The sequence below is a fragment of the Hyperolius riggenbachi genome, chromosome 12 (genome assembly GCF_040937935.1).
Source record: "Hyperolius riggenbachi isolate aHypRig1 chromosome 12, aHypRig1.pri, whole genome shotgun sequence".
Lineage (NCBI taxonomy): Eukaryota > Metazoa > Chordata > Amphibia > Anura > Hyperoliidae > Hyperolius > Hyperolius riggenbachi.
In genome coordinates this window covers 219999350-220014688 of record NC_090657.1, presented here as the reverse complement: position 1 = coordinate 220014688, position 15339 = coordinate 219999350, and the positions used below count along the sequence as shown (strand labels likewise).

At 43.0% G+C, this 15339-nt stretch overlaps 1 protein-coding gene and 1 long non-coding RNA gene across 2 annotated transcripts in view; one reads left to right on the top strand and one right to left on the bottom strand.

Moving 5' to 3' along the window:
* Positions 1-14231, top strand: part of LOC137541746 (uncharacterized) — a 103215-nt gene extending 88984 nt beyond the window's left edge. Inside the window, exon 3 of the long non-coding RNA XR_011025261.1 lies at positions 12678-14231. This is a non-coding gene — a long non-coding RNA (uncharacterized lncRNA). The remainder of the gene's footprint in view (positions 1-12677) is intronic.
* Positions 3079-15339, bottom strand: part of P4HB (prolyl 4-hydroxylase subunit beta) — a 37990-nt gene continuing 25729 nt past the window's right edge. Inside the window, exons 5-11 of the mRNA XM_068263208.1 lie at positions 13996-14100; positions 13789-13914; positions 12720-12920; positions 8217-8337; positions 7961-8142; positions 7363-7446; positions 3079-3952 (exon numbers count right to left, since the gene is read on the bottom strand). Coding sequence (XP_068119309.1) covers positions 3878-3952; positions 7363-7446; positions 7961-8142; positions 8217-8337; positions 12720-12920; positions 13789-13914; positions 13996-14100 — 894 coding nt within the window. The 3' untranslated portion in view covers positions 3079-3877. The remainder of the gene's footprint in view (positions 3953-7362; positions 7447-7960; positions 8143-8216; positions 8338-12719; positions 12921-13788; positions 13915-13995; positions 14101-15339) is intronic.

Sequence of the window (15339 nt, the reverse complement as noted above, 5' to 3'; positions counted from 1 at the left end):
CTGGCAGTCCATAGAAGTAACCACTGCACCCAGGAGCACATGCATGACATTCCAGGACAAGACACATCAGAAGGAAACATGCAGGTCCGGTTGGTGTGTCACAGCAAAGTATGACTGGGTCTGGGCTCCCCTGCAGGAATACATGAAGTCCGTTACACATTCATTAGTTTATTACTGTCTGGTCTATTAGATTGTGATGTGGTACCAAGCAGTACAACCTGATTTGCCACAAGACATCAATCTTGAAATCAATTGCAATGTGCCACATGCCAGATTCAGCAAATCATAATGCTCCAGCTGTAATGCAGGCACTGTTGAATTTAGCAACATTAAAAACTGCAGTATAGTAAAGCAGCCACAAGATGTCACTGTTAAGTGTGTTGGTCTTTGCAGTATTGTGATTTCCTGTATTTATTCTGTGAACTTCTCAGTTTTAAAATGGATTATCTGATGATTGTTTCACTTACCTGGGGCTTCTGGCAACACATTTGCACCATCTTTAAACAATCCTCCAACACATTTCAATTTATCAGAAGTCACCAGCACCTCACCCTTACTGGGAGCAGAGCATCTTGCATATGATTTGGGGGGGGGGGGGTATGGATTTCATTTAATTCCTGCATGTTTTTACATAGCATGATTAGTTGCAATGAAACATCCTGGAGACAGCAGAGTACATGATCTATTACAATGTGAACATGGCCATGCAATTGGGCAGTATGTTAATGTGCAGCATACCTAGTGTGAAAATACCCCACGGCCTTATTTCCATGGGCAGCTGAACTGCAAATGTATTTTACACTGTACATAGACTTTTTTATCATCAGGTACACTTTAGGGAGTCAGTGTATACAAAATCTCACTTAGGATCCTAAGGATAAAGTGCTTCAAGCAAGGATGAGTCTACAATCATGTATTCAGCAGAGAGTCAAACAAGCCCCAGGTAGAGCAGGATGCAGAACATGACTGCAGGAACTAATGAAAGCTAATTTTCCCTCCTATGTACCTTCACTGCATTATAACTGCAAGCATTACATTCCATTTATAGAATGTAGGCAAGTTCCTCAAAGCCTTTCAGCTTGTGAATGTTCCATTTCTCTTCCACATGCACCTGACCATAAGAGGACCCTAGCTACCCCCTCATCCTGCTGTACCACTAACCTGCCATTCTAAGAGCTTACATGATCTGCAAAGTAGCAGGCTGGGTTGGTGTTTTAGTTCAGGATTGTGAACTATAAGTACCAAAATTGTGCTGAACATTGCACTGCATAATATGTTTGTGCTATATAAATCTAATATTAGATTGTCCACATTTTGATGTTAATTTTATACAGTAAATGAACTAGTCCAGACATTTTCCATCTTTACTGACTCAAGCTAATCCCATCATATCCTCCCAGAAACCATTGTGTTTACAAAGCAAGCTAGATATGACAGTGCAGATTGTATTTCAGCAGCTTCTGCAGTAAGATACATTTCCCTCCTCAGCCTCCTGTCACATTGAACTGCCCTCAGTCAGTCACAGAGGAGCAAGAACATGAAAAGGAAAGCTCACAAGCATTCTTCTCCCTGGCACTGTACCAGAACCAGGAGATAAATACAGCAGAAACATTTATATTGGAATACTTGCAATGGAGGGTCAGACTGTGCTCTACATTATAAACAGAGCAGTGGGTAAATAGCATTTGATTTTATGGCTGAAAAGGCTGCTTTAAGCATCCATGCTAGTGGACAGGATGAATGGTCTTTGGTCACACTTCATGTTAGTCAAATGCTTCCAAGCTAGCAGGAGGTGGTATTAGCATCACATGAAGCAGTGTTGGTGACAACCCTGACCACTAGCATAGGTGAAGTTCCTACATTCAGAAATTATACCAAACACCAACACTACCCTCTTTCCCTGAAATTAAAGGATACACAAAGTGACATGATGAGAGACATATGTACAGTGCCTAGCACTCAAACAACTATGCTGTGTTCCTTTTTCTTTCTCTGCCTGAAAGAGTTAAATATCAGACATGTAAGTGGCTGACTCAGTCCTGACTCAGACAGGGAGTGACTACAGTGTGACCCTCGCTGATAAGAAATTCCAACTATAAAAACACTTTCCCAGCAGAAAATGACTTCTGAGAGCAAGAAAGAGGTAAGAAAGGGGAATTTCTTATCAGTGAGGGTCAGGACTGAGTCAGCCACTTGCATACCTGATATTTAACTCTTTCAGGCAAAGAAAAAAGTAACACATCATAGTCATTTGTGTGCTAGGCACTGTACATACACATGTCTCTCTCATGTCACTTTGGGTATCCTTTAACCTTCCTGGCGGTAAGCCCGAGCTGAGCTCGGGCTATGCCACGCAGGAAGATATCTCAGCCCCTGGTGGAGCGATTTGGGCCATTTAAAGTGCTGTAAACACAGCTAGCACTTTGCTAGCCGCGCGTACAGCTTGATCGCCGCTGCTCTGCAGCGATCGCCCGCACGCAGCGGCAGAAGAGGGCCCCCCGCCAGAGCCCTGCGTTGCCCAGACCAATGAGTTCCGGGCAGCACTATGGGCTGGATCGAAGGCGTCTGACATCAGGACGTCGGCTGATGCCCATGATGTCATTCCGACCATGGCGACAGGAGAAGCCAAACAGGGGAGCACGTTATATACGCGGTCCCGTTTGCTATTGATGCCGGCAACAATCGCACTAGAGGGACACATGCGCCCTCTAGTGGTGTTTTATGTAGCTACCACTGGTGGCTTTACATGAAAAAAATATAAAAAAAAGTTTTGCCTATTTGGCAAAAAAAAAAAATTAACCGCCAGGGAGGTTAAGATCTCTCCCCCTCCCAGTAAGCCCTAGCAGGAATTTTGAGCATGCTAGAAGTCCTACCCCAAAATTAAGCCCTAGCTGCAGTGACAGGAAATAGTATGGCAACTTGGTCCTGCCTGTGAGACCATTGTCTCCAGTTTCCATTTGGAGCAAACACTATAGTAAGACACTACTTTCTTTCTCTCCCCCCCCCCCCCCCTGAAAATAAGAGTATCAAGATAGATTCTCCCATCATTCACACCTAGGGAAGGCAAGAAAAACACACTTTATTAAAATTGTTTTATTTGGCCAACACGTCCCAAATTAAATATGATGGAATGGTTCCTGATACAATTTTGTAAACGCCCATGTCTAGTGACAAAACAAAAAAATAAGTGTCATACGTTGCAATCTCAGAGGCTGGGGCCCTGCTAGACTGAACAAAACTGCATTTATACTGACTGTACCGCTGGAGAGGCTGCCGTCCAATGAAAGCCATTCTACTGTTACCAGGGAGACCGCACACTGCATGAAATACTGAAAGCTGCCACAGAGGATTCCCACTGGAGCACTGGGTGGGGGCAGAAGGGGCAGGGCAATGTGAAAATGAATGGCGCAGAGTTCAAGATACCTGTCCCAACAGGTAAAGCTTTCCATCAAAATGTCATCTAAGAGTGGGGCAAGGGAAAGGCGGAGGACAGCCCTTCAGAGGAGGACACCAGCCATGCAAGGACTCTGCCCATCTACAGGAGGACATTTTACAATAAAAATAAAACATAAGACAGGACAAAAACACAATACAGGAAGAAGCAACAAGTGCCAAAATTTACATCAGGGCAAAAATTACTGAAAGTGTTAAAAAAATATGCATCACAGTGAAAAATAAACTCTGGCAACCGTAAAACAAGTCAAAGCTCCCCCTGACCCCTCCCCAAAAAACAAACTGAAAAAAATGTACAAGGTGATGGGCTTTTCCCCTGGCTGCTTTCCAGAGCTCTGACACATAAAACATTCCTAGACATAGGAGGTCTCCTCCTCCACTCTTAGTGTCTTCTGGCTGCTGAAGTTTCAATCTTCATGTCCTTTTATAATTCATCCTTCTTGTGTTCATCTTCATCCTCCAGCTCAGGCTCATCCACTTCTTCCAAATCCTCCAGATCCTGCAAAAGAAAGAAATGCAGCATTACAGCCTTACTAATCCAGACACTAAATGAGTCTACCAACCTCTGGACTTTTTACATATATTGTGCAGCTCAGCACAAGTAGCATGTTGCCATTATTGTATTTATAAATTGCCAACATATTACACAGCGCTATACATAATACCAACTTAACCTATTTTGGTTCCTGGGCATAGAAACTACGCCCAGGAACCATGCGCGCTTCCTCGTGCTCCCGGCCGCGGTTCGTTAGCCAGGCAATCAGTGAATCGGGCTATGGTGCCCGATCACTGATTCCTCTCCCTGCTGAAAAAGCGACAGCTGCGCCTTTTCTGGCTGTTGCCTCCCCCATGCGTCGCTCTAAGCGCGTGTTACGCTTAGAGTGACGTCATGTAAACAAACTCATGGCCGCCATCTTGTGGCCAAAAAGTAATACTACAACTAAAAGTAAAAAAAAAATGAAACACACATTTACATTATAAACCTATTGTTTACCTTCCATCCTCCCAAAACTACCCAAATAAAATGTTTAATATAAAAATAAAAAAAAAATTACAATAAAAAAAAAGGTAAATATTTACCTAAGGGTCTAAACTTGTAGAAATATTTCATCTTTACATTGATATTTTAAACTTGTAAATAGTGATGGATACAAAATGGAAAAAATGCACATTTCCCCAAAATTCTCATTTAATTTAATTTTAACGGTGTAATAACCGGGACATATGGGCAAATACAATACGTGAGTTTTAATTATGGAGGCATGTATTTTAAAACTATAATGGCTGAAAACTGAGAAATAATGAATTTTTCCGGTCTTTTTTCTTCCTGTTAAAATGCATTTACAGTAAAGTGGCTCTTAGCAAAATGTACCCCCAAAGAAAGCCCAATTGGTGGCGGGAAAGCCTAATTGGTGGCAGAAAAAACAAGATATAGATCAGTTCATTGTGATAAGTAGTGATAAAGTTATAGGCTAATGAATGGGAGGTGAACATTTCTCAAGTGAAAACGACGGAACGCGAATGGGTTAACAAGGTTATACAACATGTTTGCCTACAACGATTTTAGGCTGGTTAGGTAGGCCCAGTAATACAAGAGGTTGGTCATAGGGGAAAAAGTACACAATTATGTAGAGCGCACCAAGTCTTTGGTAGGGTCCTCCCTACCCCAATCTAAAGCATGACTCATACTGGCCCACAAGCCAAATCTGGCCCTCAGAGCAAGGCTGTGGCGTCGGAGTAATTTCGGGCACCCGGAGTGGGAGTTGGAGTCGTGGTTTCAGAAACTGAGGAGTCGGAGTTAAATGATTTTTGTACAAAATCCACAGCCGTTAAGTATTAGACTAAGGAGTCGGAGTCGAGGAGTCGGAGCAATTTTGGGTACCCGGAGTCGTCGTTTCAGAAACTGAGGAGTCGGAATCGGAAGATTAATGTACCGACTCCACAGCCCTGCCTCAGAGCCATCAAATTTGGCCCTCAAGGAGTTTCCCCACTTTGCATTATGTTTGGCCCACTCTGGACCACAAGGGAAGCTATATTGGAGATGAAAACCTTAAAAACCAGGGAAGCACTAAACTCCAGGGAGCTGTATATAGTGTGGGGGTTGCTAGACACCAGTAAACTGTAGTGGACAGAGGAAGACAACTAGAAACCATGGAACAGTATTAGGGAGGGGGGCAATTAGACACCAGAGAACGTTATAAGGTGGCCAGTAGACATTGATGTTGGCCCACGACTTGGCCCCAGTGTTCAATCTCATCCCGTTAGATCAGGGGTGTCAAACTCTAATACAAAAGGGGAGATGGACACTATGTAGGTATGTAGAAGAAGTATATAGTTACTGTGTGATAGATGGTGGGTAGGCCATCTTGAAGAAATGGGTTTTAAGGGCTTGCATGAATGTGTTAGAGGGGGCAAGTCTGATGAGCAGTAGGATTTCCAAAACGTGGGGCAGCTCTTGAGAAATCCAGCCACACATGGAAGTGGGAAATGTGTAGGGCAGTTAGGTGAAGGTCATTGGACTGGAAGGGGCAGCCTGGTGTACCCCTGTAAAGCTCAGAGATGAAAGTTGGACAATTTCTTGCACAGAGTAAGGGCCCATTCACACTAGAGCGTTTTACCGGCGATTTCATCAAACCGCTCAAGCACTTTTTAAAGGGCTAGTGCAAAAATAACTTATGGGCCTGTTCTCACTCAAACACAAATTTGTATCCTGCATTTTAAGGCAATTTCCCGGCGATCGAGTTTAGTGCTATAGAAGCGCTAATCTCAATTGTGGAAAATCACCCCAAGTGTGAACTGCGATTTTACACGTTAATCGGCAAAAAAAAACCACCAGCACAAGACTAGCAAAAGCGCTAGCGTTTTGCAAGTGTGAATGGGCCTCAATAGGTCAGGCATAGAATCTTAAAACTGGTCCTAAACTCAGATGGGGAGCCAGTGCAGGGATTTACAGAACAGGGATGTGGGTGCAAAGAACAGATTAGTCTGGCAACTGCATTCATAACTTATTAAATAAGGGAAAGTCATACAAAGAAGTCTATTGAAAAATAAAGGAGTAGATTGCCAGACACCAGGTGTCTTGACTGCTGATCCCAGCACTGAAAAGACCACTAGGTGTAGTTAAATTGCTACAGCCATTCATATGCAGCCACTGACCAGCTACATCAGACACCCAGCTTGCCCCTTGGGTGCCTGATTACGGATAACATGGGCACCTACCAATGAGGAGTGATGAGATGCAAATACTTCCAAATTCATGCAGGAATATAGGCAGCTTGATAATAGACCAATCAATTTAAACCTTGGGGACATGTAGGGTCCATTTTGAAGCTGCACACATTTACATAATCCTGCATGAACTCAGAAATATTTGCATCTCATTGATAATCCCCATTTCTAATCCCCATTGCCATATGGCCTGGTCTAATTTGCAAGTGCCTCCATATTCGTATAAAAGGCTAACATTGAGCTTGTTGTACACCAGATAGAGGAAAAGTGATGTGAATTGTGCTGTTGGTGTGACGTATCATGGCAGTCCCAGGCCCTCTCCCACTGAACAGGCTTAGGTCCAGTTTTCAGATGACTGGGGTTCAAAGTCAGAATAGGGGTGTAGCCACAAACAGCCAATCAAATTTGTTTAATTTCTATGGGTAAATTTAAATTGATGCAGAGAAACCTGAAAGCTCATAAACTTGGCCACTGAATGACTGTCAAGATTAGAAAAAGTGGTCAGACCCAACAACCACATACCTGGGCAACACTGGGTCTTCCTCTATAGACCAGAAATTAGCATGGCACTCAATTTACATGGAGAACTAGAGTGTAGATTGCCCCTTTCCCTTGTTTATGGTTTATTGTTTTATATAAACTAAGACTTGCACAAAAAATAAAAAAATAAGGCTGTCTCACCTCATCAGCTGCTCCATCCTTTCCACCACTTTCTAGGAACTTTACAAAGCCATCCAAAGTCCTCTCTCCATTGTAATCAATCACCTGAAATCACAATAATGAATCATGTTACCGGTTGGTTACATCATAGGCCATCAAGTTAACAGAAAAACTGGATTAGGCATATGTCAAATGGACAAGTCTGGACAGTCCAATGTATAATTTCCAACATGGCCGATCTGTTCCTAATCAAATTTTCAGATCAGTGCTGCAAAAAAAATCTATTCCATTGATCAGAGGGAGAAGATTGGACATAGATTTGCCTTGTTCAACCAATGGGAAATTTCATAGCATGTACACAGCATAACAGCAGTGGCATTGCCATAATGAGGCTAAGGAGGTGGATGCCAAGATGGCCAGAAGACGTTAGCGTCTGTCCTGGGGTTTCAGGGCTCCCAGGTACTACACAACCAAATGTACTGTATATGCAAAATTCCATTAAATTTAAACATTTGTGGGGATTTTAAGTCCAAAATTTCTGCTTAGACTACCAAAATGGAACCTGATCAGAAACTTCGTTTAGAAAGGTAGTTTGTAAAGGGTTCTGTCCATGACTTGCCTCTTTGCCTGCTCCAGCTGGGAAGAACTTCAGGGTGGGGAAGCTGTGTATCTTCACAGCTTCAATCTCATTGGCTGTGGAATCCATCTTGCAGATGAGGATGCTTTCGTGGTCCTTGTATTTCTCTCCTAATTGGTCCCAGATAGGTGCCAGCTGCTTGCAGTGACCACACCATGGAGCATCTGAAGACACAAGTCAACCATGAGCCTCTAGAAACACTCAGCCATCACAAAGCAGCAGAGCAGGATGTACTTACAGAACTCTATGAACACGTTTTTCTTCTCATCGAAGGCCACTTCCTCAAAGTTCTTCCCCACCAAGACTTTTACGGGGTTCTTATCCCAGTCATCAGTAATGTCCTGGCTCATCAGGTGGGGCTGTGGGGATAGATTGTCAATGTTCATGTCAGATTATGTCAAGACAATACAGACTTTTCATCCAGTACAACTGACCAAGTCGCTACAGCTTCCAGACTTACAGTAGGCCACATGTGCCGACAACTAACTCAAAAATATTGCCAAAGAGAGTGCCCCAAATCATTAACAAGCGGTGACAAAAACATGCATGGGAGTGTGCATGCGGCAGGTGATTACGGCAGAGTACGTATATCCAGAGGCCAAGAAGTCTCAAGGGGCGTAGAGATGCTGTACTAAGCCCAGCAACTGGTTAAAGTGGACCTAAACTCAGAACTTCCTCTTTGCTCTAAGATGCGCAGCAGCATAACCTTTAAAGACAGACATTTGTTTCTACACTTTCATTTGAATCAGTTGTAACACTGCAGATTTATTGTATGATTTAGTGGTTCAAAACAAGGTAACAAGGGGCGCTGCCAAGAATAGATTTATTGTATAATTATCGACTACAGTTTAAAGAGACTCCGTAACAAAAATTGCATCCTGTTTTTTATCATCCTACAAGTTCCAAAAGCTATTCTAATGTGTTCTAGCTTACTGCAGCACTTTCTACTAGCACAGTCTCTGTAATAAATCAATGTATCTTTCCCCTGTCAGACTTGTCGGCCTGTGTCTGGAAGGCTGCCAAGTTCTTCAGTGTTGTGGTTCTGCTATGAACTCCCCTTCCAGGCCCCTCTCTGCACACTGCCTGTGTGTTATTTAGATTAGAGCAGCTTCTCTAATATCTTTTACAAGCTGGATAAATCGTCCTGAGCTGGCTGTGCTTTCACATACTGAAGAATTACAGACAAGGGCAAAGATGTTTGCAGGAAGAAAAGAGCAGCCTGACACTTCAGTGCATGAGAGATGCAGGGGGAAAGAAACACAAATGATCTCTTGAGATTCAAAAGGAAGGGTGTATACAGCCTGCTTGTGTATGGGTGTATTTTCTATGTGTGGACATACTGTACATCAACCTACTTCCTGTTTTGGTGGCCATTTTGTTTGTTTATAAACAAACTTTTTAAAACGGTTTTTAACCACTTTTAATGCGGCGGGGAGCGGCGAAATTGTGACAGAGGGTAATAGGAGATGTCCCCTAACGCACTGGTATGTTTACTTTTGTGCGATTTTAATACAGATTCTCTTTAAAATGATCTAAGTTCCAGGGTCGCTTGTCACGCTTAGATTGGCCAAATTCTATACAATATTCTGAATACTTCCTCCCGCTGCTTCCTATTCTGGTGGGATATCCCTTATGTCCTCCTCTTAGAAACAAACAAATCAATAGGAGCACTGGGATTATGTTCAATACATCTTTTATTTCCATTGTATGTTAAGATAAAATAATCTTGCACGTTTCAAGCATACATGCACCCCTCACACCAGAGCACACTGGTTCCTCAAAATCAAAAAAAATCTATAAAAAAAAGGAAAAAAAGGATTCTTCTATCTATACACTCAATAAGATCATAAAAATGGATAATGTAATAATGAATATTTAAATATCGGGAATTACTAATTGTCCCGTCTATGGAGTGACCGTTATTCCTTATGCAAATCTAATGTACCAGCTGTATACAGTACAACAAATCACTAGCCTCCAATGCTCCGCAGCACCATACAAGCCAAGCCCGAAGTTGGAATGTGCTGCCTCTAAATTGTCCAGTACTGAAAAAGACTGGCAGTTCGTATTGCTGCAGACTAATATCTGCCCTTTGCTGTATAAGGATAAAAGTATTCTCACCCGCCAGATGAAATATAGCCTCCGGGTCACCTTAAAGTGAACCAGAGACTAAGCACCCTCAGTATTTTAGCATATATATCAGTGGGAACATTAGAGAAAACACCTGCCTTGCTTTCTGTTTCATTCTGTACTGCTCAGCTTGCTTCTTATCAGACCTGATAAAATCCCGGACTGAGCATTTAGTCTGGCTTTGCTATAATGACTCAGCTATAATGATTCCTGAGCAGAGCCAGCAGGGGGCAGGCTTGGGCTTGAAAAGACATGAGAGAACACAGACAGCTATAAATATTCCTGAACAAAGCCAGACTGAATGCTCAGTCCGGGATTTTATCAGGGCTGATTAGACGCAAGCTGTGCAGTGCTGAATGAAACAAAGCAAGGTAGGGGTTTTCTCTAATGTTCCCACTTTCATTCAGCACTGCACAGCTTGCCTCTTATCAGCCCTGATAAAATCCTGGACTGAGCATTCAGTCTGGCTTTGTTCAGAAATATTTATAGCTCAGTGTCATGTATTTTCAAGTCCAAGCCTGCCCCCTGCTGGCTCTGCTCAGGAATCATAGCCGAGTCATAGCAAAGCCAGACTGAATGCTCAGTCAAGTATTTTATCAGGTCTGGTAAGAAAAGCTGTGCAGTGCAGAATGAAACAAAAAGCAGGGTAGGTGTTTTTTCTAATGTTCCCACTGATATATATGGTAAAATACATGAGGGTGCTTCGTCTCTGGTTCACTTTAAGCTTACATCCAGCTCGTCAGTCACAGATGGAGATTCCTCCGGTAAGCAGCTCAAGGCGTACTCCGGCGGTTAACTTCCGGTTCAGCAGTGGGTCAGGGAGACGCAACTTCCTCCTCCCGCATCTGCGTGTCAGCCGGCAATTCAATCTACTTCCATGCGCTCCACTTACTCAATTCGCCGCTGCTTGATTTCTATGCAATGTTTTGTGGATGAAGGAAGTCATTTTGTATCCAGAGGGAAAAAAATGGGCACCCCACATCTCCAAAATAGGATTGACATGTTTCGACAGAAGATTCGTCTGTCTTCCTCAATCATTGAATTGCCTCTTCCAGGAAGTCATATAACCTCTTACTCCTCCCATCCATCATTCCAGATTCATTAAAGTGATAGTGTCTTATTTGTACTCTTATGTCTCCACTCTTTCCTCACTTATCTCCTATCCATTGCTGGTAATTGCACAGTTCAGTTCTCATTGGGGCATAAATATGTACATTTATAAATTTCTAAATCTTAGGGTCCATAACACCCCCAAATACCATAGATGGAAAAAAAAATATAAATGAATAGAATGTATATATGTAAAGTAAAAAAACAAAATGAGAAAATTTACACAGGACTTAAGATATTAAGAAATACTCATTACTAATGTACCTATATCTAGGAACCAGAGTGCTCATCCCACTTGCATACACTGCATAATACGGGTGTCAAATAAATTATGTGCCCCTCAAAAGAGTAATTGAAAGTAAAAATTTTTGGATTTTTTTTTAACTGAATAGAGGGGAAAGCAAACTATTCCATATCTTCGTTTAAACCTTTTGGGGCTAGGGTATCCAGATCAAAAATCCATTTACTTTCTCTTCTGGACATCTTTGCTAAATAATTTCCCCCTCTTATCCCTATGCACCACTTCTATCCCATAATACACTGTCCCAAACCCCACAGTTATGGAACATTTTAAGATGTTCCCTTTACTGATATTAATACGAATGTTCAGGGGTCTTTTAGTGCAGCCTATATACACTTACCACATGGGCAGGTTAGGCAATAAATCACCCCCTTCGTATCACAGGTGCGTATTGCAGGATTTGTAAGCACAGGATGTTATCTGCCATGGCAGTCAGGTGAAACAGAGGAGAGAACATTGCAACTTGCGATGAGACAAAGTGAGGGGGAATTAGACAGGCTAAATTATCTAAATAGATACAGGGTGCATTTCTCTGTTTTTCTTCTGTCCTGTGCAAGAGTTCAGGTCCACTTTAACTGTAGAACTGCAGTGCCAGGGTGATTGTGGGAAGTTTTTTTTTTTTTAGCTACAGTAACAAGCTTCTTGCATGCAATTAAAAGCTTCCCATTTTGGACAAGATAAGGCCACCACGTCCAGAAGGCAATTTAATTGCCCCCTTCCCCAGTGAAGAGTTTACAGTGATGCAAGCCTGTTGTCTAGGAGTTTGCTGTGGGAGAGACAGTAAGCTGCGGCAGTAGGGAGGGAAAATTAAACCAAGGTTGGGGCATAAGGGATGTCAATCTTCGTACAACAGTTAAGATGGAAGCCAGCAGACCCTTTTCACCTAAACCTTAAAGTGAAGAAATGTGATATGCACACTAATTAGGCAAGCTAAATACCACCCTTAGATTTCACTGCAGTATTACAAGGGTGAGGTTGTAGCATTGTCAGCTATATTAAACCTAGATTCTTGCAGTCAAAATCCCTAATTTTCATATGTAGATAACATCAAATCCCCCTGAAAGATTTGACAGGGGGACCTGAACTCTGGTTGCAGGAACCACTGACTGGATGTTAGAGTAGTAAAATAGCCAATTCTCACTTCTCTGCTCTTTCCAGGACCCCCCTATCCCAGAATCCTGCAGTCCCACCAGCTCTCACCTTCACTTTGCCGTCCAGGAAGAGTTGACAGAACTCCTTAATCTTAGCAGCAGACAGGTCATCAGACTCTGGTTTGTATTTGGTCATTTCCTCCTCCAGGGTAATTAGCCTGATAGCTGGACATTCTTCCTTCTTTAAGCCAAAGAACTCCAAGATACGCTGGTTGTCCGTGTGATCGCTGTCGATGAAGATGAACAGAATCTACAGGGAATGAATGGAACAAGTTTATATACAAAGCAGCACACCAGTTGTGTTACCAGAGTTTGCATAGACTTTGCAGCTGAAGTAGTTTGAGGATGCCTGTAAAGTTCCGATCTTCCATTCTGATAGTAAAAATTATGGGTCATATGTAGCATGGTCAGTGAAGAGCAAATTGTTCTAAGTTGATGCTGGGTTGTGGACATTTTGTATGCAAATTGATGTAGCTTGAAAATTGACCAATTGAATCCTGCAAAGGTGGAATTGGATTGGTCCATTTTGAAATTTTATAAGTGTGTACAAAGCTTGCTCAAGCCAACAACAACTAATTGCATCTCACTGACCACTAACCATACCCCCACCAACTGGACATACGGCCTCTCCTTCCCCCATAAGACAGCCTGCGCCGCCTCCCCCCAAACAATACACCCACTTTCCTCTAGGAGTGAACTTTACTGTCAGTGTGCCACCCACAAACAGCATTAATATAGAGAACTCTGCACTGTAATGTGAACATTTGTATAGCACTTTTCTCTTGTAGGACTTCAAGCGCGAGAGCTGTCGCCACCATGGACATTCTCAATAGGCCATGCAGTGTTAGGGAGTCATGCCTAATAGGTACTGGCTTCGGCCAGCATTTGAAACCTGGTCTAGGTCAGAGTGCTTCTAGCTCATACACTACACTCAACCCTTGACTGTTACAGATCAGAACTCCTTCCCACAGGTAGTACAATCCACCAGATTAATGCTACAGATCATGGTAAACAAACTACAATTTACCACAATCCTTTAACTTCTGCATAGTATGAATGTGAATATGTAGGAAAGTAAATAGTCACAAACAAGCCATTACGAGCTTCCTGCAGCTCACCTTCCCCTTGAAGCTTGAGGCTGCTTTCTTGAAGTCATCCAGCTTGGTTTGATAGTCAGAGGCACTTTTGGGCAGGAACAGGAGGATGTGTGTCTTGATCTCCCCACCGAAGATCTTTGGTGCAGTCTGGAAAAGCAAACAGTTTGGTTTGTCTCAGATGGTTTATGGGACAAGAACTAGTCACATGAAGAGAACAAACCACGTTACCTGTTCTGTGAATTCCACCACTAAAGGCAACTGGTTGGATTTAACAAAGTTCAAGACTTCTTCCTTGGATACGTCCCCATCAAAGACATTTTTGCCTTCATCGAACTGAAAGAAAAAGCAAAGAGATTTATACAGTTTGCCTACTGTAACCCTGAGCACATGATACAGTCTGTGCCTTAGTACAGGAGTTCGAAAGGAGTGCCTAATAAAGGTGAGGCATGGCGCTGGTTTGATATTTGCCCTATATGAAAGCAATGCTAGGTTTCATGCTCACATTCTAGGCTCAGTTCACATGCTGCATATACATGGTGTTTACAGCAAATCCGGAGTGGATATGCAGTGTCCAGTCACAGCATCCGGCAAGAAGTGCACATTCCCCACAGTTGTGCATCCAGCTTATCATCCGAGTCCTCTGTGCTGCCGAGGCCACTGCTGGGCTCAGGGACAAGCGCTGGAAGCTCAGAACCCTGGCAGAAACATAGGGTTGCTATTGGAATTCTACCCAACTAGGAGGGTTCTCATTGGTCCACCACTTCAAGAATCAATGAAAAGCTTCCCTGGTGCTAGAGAGGATTCGGATTTGTAGTTTGCAGCCCAATGATAGTGCTATGGTTGTGCCAGGACTCCAATGCCTGCGCTTGTCCTGAAGCCCAACAGCAGTCAGTGCGCATGTAGGACCCGAACGGCAAGCGAAGACCCAGAGAACAGGATGGTAGATCAGGAACAGTGAGGGAAACCTCCAGGTGGAAACAGACACTATCCGTTCCCATGAGCATCAGCAGCCTGAGGTCTCCAGAATCATGCCAGTCAGGGACATGCATTCCCTTGTAAGTGGCAAGAGTAAGTTTATCCTATGCTTAGGTGCAGGTAACCTAGACACAAGGAGGCTTTTACAATTACCCCACGTGTCAAGCACTGCCTCAAATTTACACCTGCCAGGTGTGGAGACACTACAGAGGACAACTACCACAAGGGGAAGATTCCACCACATTCCTGGTTGCAATGTCACTTGAAAATTAACCCAAGTCCTTGAAGTGTTGTTGCACTTGCCATTAAAGTGGAATCTGTATTTCGTACCTACACATTTGCAAAAAGGGGTCCTTCAAAAGCAATTAGCAGCAAAGTTACAAACCTGCACTCCAGCCAGCGGACTTGCGTCTGAGTCTGGATATAACCAGACAAGTTTGTATTACAGCCGCAAGGACAACAGGTTATCTTTAAACAAGATACACCAGAGAAACTGCTCATTCGGCCCATACACGCTCAACAGCAGTCTTATGCAGCACAATTCACTTTTGGTTTTCAACTTGTTTCACAACAAAGGTTGTTTGCTATTGTACCACT